General features: G+C 48.1%; 3 protein-coding genes across 3 annotated transcripts; 2 read left to right on the forward strand and 1 right to left on the reverse strand.

Annotated features, from left to right (window-relative positions):
• Positions 1-108: 108 nt before the first annotated feature.
• On the forward strand, positions 109-717 carry PPTG_11037 (hypothetical protein; the record flags this gene model as incomplete). Its single annotated transcript, XM_008907282.1, has 1 exon — positions 109-717. One exon carries the CDS (start codon positions 109-111, stop codon positions 715-717), a length of 609 nt encoding a protein of 202 aa, XP_008905530.1.
• A 1,233-nt stretch (positions 718-1,950) lies between these two features.
• PPTG_11038 (hypothetical protein) lies at positions 1,951-4,005 on the forward strand. Its single transcript, XM_008907283.1, has one exon. The coding sequence runs from the start codon at positions 2,448-2,450 to the stop codon at positions 3,963-3,965; it is 1,518 nt and encodes a 505-aa protein (XP_008905531.1). The 5' UTR covers positions 1,951-2,447; the 3' UTR covers positions 3,966-4,005.
• Positions 3,933-5,880, reverse strand: PPTG_11039 (hypothetical protein). Its single transcript, XM_008907284.1, has one exon. The coding sequence runs from the start codon at positions 5,629-5,631 to the stop codon at positions 4,075-4,077; it is 1,557 nt and encodes a 518-aa protein (XP_008905532.1). The 5' UTR covers positions 5,632-5,880; the 3' UTR covers positions 3,933-4,074.
• Positions 5,881-6,310: the final 430 nt, after the last annotated feature.

The raw sequence follows: 6,310 nt of genomic DNA on the forward strand, positions 1-6,310 counted from the left end.
CGCGCTCAAAAGCTTCAGAGTCTTCTTTTCTCGAACACTCTGGGTTTTGATGACGACCCGCTTAACATTGACGAAGATGTTGCAGACGTCTTGGCGGCTACATTCCTGATGCACTACCCAGATATGCTGCGCTTGTGTGAGGCTGCACCGCTTGTCTTGAAGATGCGAGAAGCGATGGCTGCACGAACAATCGGGGAAGCGGAGGTGTTGGCGTGGAGCTCGAGTATTCGCCGGGTGTTCATGCCACCTACAGAGCTGAAGCCATCGCCATCCGACACAGACCAGATCTCGACATTGCTGCAGCATGTACAGCACCAAACAGAGAAGATTGAAGTACTTATCCTGCAAAACAAGCGGCTAGAAGAGCGACTGTTAGCAGTAGAGAATCATATGCAAGTACCTGTGTCCACCTCGTCTCAGGATCCGCCAAGCGTACGTGCATCGTCTTCAGCAGCAGAAGGCCAGTCGACGACAAAGGTTGCTCGAGCTAAGAAGAAAGGGTCGCAATCCTTGGCTGCGATATGGTTCGAGTGGTTTACCGCTGAGCCTCGAGTGTATGCTTCGCCTGTCGTAAAGAAGACAACGCTCTACGAATTTAGACATATCACAGGCTACATGATGCTCTTCTTACCGACGGGCTTTGCCCTGGATGTAGCCTCTCCAGCTTACAAAGACAAACAACAAAAGCTACACTCTTACTTACAATTTTTGCTTTGACAAAACGAGAGAAGGATCATTCTCGATTTGAGTCAGCTTAGTAATACATATATATGCGAAGCATGACAGACACATCCATATTAACAGGCTACGTGCTGTAGTTTCATTTCTATTAAAGTTTAGCTGTATTTTTCATTATGCAAAGTTGACGCCGGCCTCTTCGTCGTGCACATGCCAGTCAATTCCTCACCTGTGCATCTTCTTCTATGATTTGGGCTGTGCTAATTCGTGCCCCAAGCATCATTCGTACTATAATTAAACCTCGCAACAGACTGACAAAGCAACATCTCCACTGGTTGATAAAAAGAAAAACTCGTTTGTAGATCATACACTACATGTCAGGGGATGGATGAATACTTTCCAGCTCCCACTCGTCGTGGTGAATAGTTGAGATATGCTTATTAAACAACTTACGGCTATAGTTACTGTAGCCATACGGGTATATGTATCGGTATAATCACATACTTACTAGGTACGACAAGTACTAATAACGGATTTCACGGAATAGTGGGCCCCCATCACTTTTCAATATTGTTCTTAAAATCCAATCACTTTTGAGAGGGGATTCTAAACAGTGCAATGTTACTAACTGAAAAAGTACCTCGGTCTCTAGTACTACTAGTAATAAGGCTTTTATAAATTGAATCCACAACAAAAAGCGAAGCAGATCTACAGAAACAAATGTGCTGGAGTATAAACCTGAATGGATTGATGAGAAAAGGAATCCAGCTATTTGCTTCAACTGTTAGAGAGGGCTTATAACATGTGCGGGGCTTTATTTTTTGTGCAAATTCTGAATAGGGTCACAATTTTCAAAAGATTCGGTGAAATCTGTCAACATCGTACCCATTGATCTCAACTGTGTTAAATATGTCCATCAAGGCTAGCGAAGACATGGTAGTAGATTTTACAACCATCCATTGTCCTACCCAAATATTCACATTAGACTATCGCGCTCAGCTCAAGGTCGCACAAATGTTGCCCCTGGCCGACACAGGCAACATTCACTGAAGAATCGCTTTTGGAAGGCTATAAATTTTCTGTACTACAGTACATCAATCGTTCCACTTGTAAGTCCCGTGCATAGCGATCCGAAAAACGAACCGCAAATGACAGGGTTTACCTATTAGATTAATCATACCAGTTCTAGGAAATTCATTAATCATACCAGTGATTCAGATCAACTCAGTCAGAGTTGATCTGAATCACTAGTTACTGCCAATATCATTGGTATTGTATTGTATTGTAAACGCGTTTCGCGAGCCGTCTCGCCACCGTAGTGGGTCAACTTCCGCATGCGTCGGGTTATCTCTCGTACTCTTCGATTCTCTCATCTCTCGGCCAGAGTCCGTCAAGCGGTGTGTGTGCAATTAGCGCCTCTGTCCACCCTGCACGATCATGGGCGCAGAGACGTAGGAGGTAGAGATCTGGTGCACGCTGAAGTCGGTGACCGGCAGAGAGTGTCTGGAGGTCGGCATCAAGGACCATCGGGAGCGTATCATTGGTACTATCACTATTACTAGACCAATAGTAAATGAAGACGCTGCATAGTGTGTGGTGATCTGCTTGTAGGGAGCCTATATCTCCCCACTCTACCTCTGCCTGGAATCAATTGCATGAGGCCATTTACGTCTGCGCACTGACAAATCTATTCGTCCGTGCTTGGGCTGGCTTCAAAAAAGTCGCGTCCCTTTGAGTGCAACGGTCGCTCATACCCTCCTTTCAGCACCATGAACGTCAGATTAAAGCGGTGCACGCCGCGCGTGTACTCGATCGCGCTGCTGCTGTCGCTCGGCCTCATCGCAGTCTACCTGGACTCGAAACTCGCGTGGAGCACGCTTCCGTCACCCAAGCACGTGTTCCGCAGCTTCGGTCAAGCCGCACATAATGAACCTCATCACGTCGACAGCATCAAGCTGCAATTAGCGCAAACGCTAAACAATATCGCACAGAACACGTCACAGCCTCGGGGAATTGTCATCCCAGTCTACGAACCGATTGTCAAGCTCGCAGCGTCGTTGATTCTAGAGCTACGAACCATGGGCGTAGACGCACCAGTGGAAATGCCATACTGCGGAGATGTATCAATTGAATCGCAGACGCTGTTCATGCAAAAGTCAGCACTAGGATCTATCAGATATTACGACGTCTGCGAGCTGGCTGCAGCTGCGGCTATTGAGGGAAACTCTACGAAAAAATTGTTTTGCGATAACATCGAGGCGTGTTATACCAAGTTCCGATCTTTCGATATTAAGGTCATCTCAGTCGTATTCTCCAACTTCGAGGAGATCATGATGATCGACGCTGACACAGGGTTCTTTGTAAGTCCAGCGGTGTTGTGGGGATCGGAGAAATACAAGGCCACGGGCACGTTGCTCATGAACGACCGCACCGCACACGAAATCTACTTCATGGCCGAACGCGTCGGTGGGTCTGGGAATATTTCGTTTCAGCATCGATACATGTCGAAATTTGATCCTGCGCCGTTCCGCTCCATCCCCACACTGGAGCGTGATAAGGCTACACTTCCGAACCCTGTTCCGGTCAAACTGAAGTTCGGACCTAGCGACTATTTACTCACCAGCCACTCGTGGAATCTTCGTACTGGTCATCAAGTAGATTCTTCCATCTTGTTCTGGAACAAGAAGAAACAACCACGAGCTACTGCAATTTTAGGATCTTTTAAGGCTCTCGGTGATATTGGATCGCCTCCGTCTTACGGTGACAAGGAACTGTATTTCTACGCCGCAGAACTGGCAGAGACACAGTACTCTTTCTCGGATCACGCTATTGGAGCTGTCGGCACGGACTACCGCGACCACGGCGAGAAGAACTCGACTCTTTGCGGCGATATGGCTCAGGTTTTTCCTATTAAACAAGCGAGTGAGGACGACGTGCCGTTGTTCTACCTGAACAGCGACCGAGTATTGCATTTCAAGCCGGAGGTTGAACCCGTTTACTATATGAAGGCTCGCATGGCAGATGTCTACCTTGGAGCATTTGGTGAACGTCGAATGGAATGTCCGTTCCAGATGACGGGAGCCCGGTTTTCCGATGCTGAAGCAAGGCACCTCACAGGTCGCCAGCGGTTGCATGAACTTGTGATCATGTGGGAGAACATCGCCCAGGATAATACAAATGACCCACAGACTAAAGAAACTAGAAATGTTGCTGCTGACGGAATGGTAGACGAGAAGATGCACGAAATGAGAGAAGCGTATCGACAAGTTATCATCCCAAACGTGTAAACCGAGCAAAATAGAGATAAAACAACGCATTATTCTGACATGCTTTCCTACTAGATATCCACTACTGTCCAGCCCTACCGCTGAGGCTGATACGAATGTTTTTGCTTGCTTAATACCGGGTTTTCACAGCCAGTTGATAACTTGAAGGCGATATGTCATACGCAGCCTGCAGGTTTCGAGCGTTCCAGTTCTCAAATTCCACTTTGGTTGATGCAATGACCAGTTTCCCAAAAATTAAAACGTGTCGGATACACCAGCCAATGATCACGATCGAGTTGAGACCAATGAACGCATTTGCAACCCGATCAAGACCAGGAACCGACAAGGTTGACATCGGAAGAAAGGCAAAAGCCAATGCTAGATTCACGAGCTTGACGGTAGTGATCACGTAGGTACCGCGCTTGACGAGCAAAGTGCCATCTTGGAACGGGTTGGTCAAAAAGACCGCAACCAGAAACATCACGTGAAGCGTAACTAGCAATACAAGGATCACCATGCTGTCGTCCAAGAGACCCAAGCACATGCCCATGCACACTTGTTGAGCAATTACCAGCAAAAAGAAGAGACGTCCACCATATTTACAGTCGGCGTAGAACACGCCCCAGAGAGCACGTGAGCGAAACCTCCGTAAGTCGCGCTCCGTGCGGTGCAATAGAATCCGCACTACCACGATAGTGACTCCACAAATGACCAGGATCAGTACCAAGAACGCGACTACAAGTGGCCACAATTCCAACATACCCGATTTGAATTCCATGGATATCTCAAATGACACCGTCATGGTCAGGGGGAGAAGCGAGAAGAACCAGACTAACGGCACCAGACCCAAACAGCGCCAGATCACACCTCGGCGTCCTTTTTCCCCGATATGTTCAAGCCACCTGTTGTACATCGTCGCTCCAAATACAATTCCAAGGAAGAAGCCAAGAGCTAACGCGAACCCAGAGATGGTCTCGTACATCATCTCAGTTTCACTCGTTCCAATGCGGTCTCCATACCCCACTAGACCTCCGAGAATAATAGTTGTGAGGCGACGTCCAGACGCAGGGGAATCATCTTGAGCACGATAAACGAGGAAATTAGCCCACGAGAAAAGATCGGTGAACTCCCACAAGAAATACGGGGTTTTCAGGAGAGTCAGCGCAGAAATCGCAGCGATCTGTTGGATGTATTGCACGTACATCGCAAATTCCCAAGTGTTCGGAGTCCACTTGGATCCGGTAGGAAAATGACGAGCAAGTCCCTTATTGAGCACTTCAAAGTGAAAAACCATTAAAAACATGATTGAGACGATGGCCGCCGAACAAACTGAAAAGCGCAACGTGTTGTGGAAACTCGAGCTGGCAGCGTACAGACCAGTCTGAGCTTCCGTCTGCCATCCACGCTTTTTGCCCCCGATTACAAGTGGCGAGCTTCCATATCCACCTTCTGAAAATATGCTGCTGCTACCTTCATCGCTGATACTAGTGAATGTCGGATCCCCGCGTATGTATTGCTTTCCCTCTTCTGTTGCTGCATCCATAGTTTGAGCTGACAGCGCCTCGGTTTTTGTTGCTTGTTTTACTTTTTCCTTGCGCTTTTTGTCGCCTGTTGTGGTACTCCCAGCAGTTTTCTTTGTAGATATTGGTACGTCCACTTCGCTGGTAGGAATTCCTGTGGTGTCCATGTCGATCCCTGAAATGTCTTTAGTTACGATCGGTTCATCGCTGCTCGTTCCATCTGCTGTTCGCTGAGAATCATCACCGCGGGCTGTTAGCGGATCGGTTGCAGAGTCTTCCACTCGCCCTGTCAGCACAGATCCCGGTTTAATGTCTACATCTTTCACATCTCGAAAGTTTCGTGATTCATTATCAAATTTGATATTACCGGTGTCATTGTCCTCTTTGTTCGCGTTGCCATTAGCATTGCCGTTCGCGTTCGCATTGCCATTAGCATTGCCGTTCGCGATCGCGTTGCCACTAGCATTGCCGTTCGCGATCGCGTTGCCATTAGCATTGCCGTTCGCGTTCGCGTTGCCATTCGCATTGCCGTTCGCGTTGCCATTCGCATTCCCGTTCGCATTGCCATTCGCATTGCCATTCGCTTTACCGTTCGCGTTGTCATTACTATTGCCGTTGTTCGACGTACTCGAACTGCTCACGGTCTCGCCGGTAGCCGACGATGCCAACACCGGTATGTTGCCGTTAGCGTTGCCATTCGCATTGCCGTTCGCTTTACCATTCGGGTTGCCATTAGCATTACCGTTCGCGTTCGCATTGCCATTCGCATTGCCGTTCGCGTTCGCGTTACCGTTCGCGTTGCCATTCACGTTACCGTTCGTGTTCCTGCTCGTGTTGCCATTGCCA

Source organism: Phytophthora parasitica (genome assembly GCF_000247585.1).
Source record: "Phytophthora parasitica INRA-310 unplaced genomic scaffold supercont2.26, whole genome shotgun sequence".
Taxonomy (NCBI): Eukaryota; Oomycota; class Peronosporomycetes; order Peronosporales; family Peronosporaceae; genus Phytophthora; species Phytophthora nicotianae.

Excerpts from the sequence above, each read along its gene's own strand:
- PPTG_11038 (XM_008907283.1), top strand. The coding sequence starts at position 2,448 with ATGAACGTCAGATTAAAGCGGTGCACGCCGCGCGTGTACTCGATCGCG.
- PPTG_11039 (XM_008907284.1), bottom strand. The coding sequence starts at position 5,631 with ATGGACACCACAGGAATTCCTACCAGCGAAGTGGACGTACCAATATCT.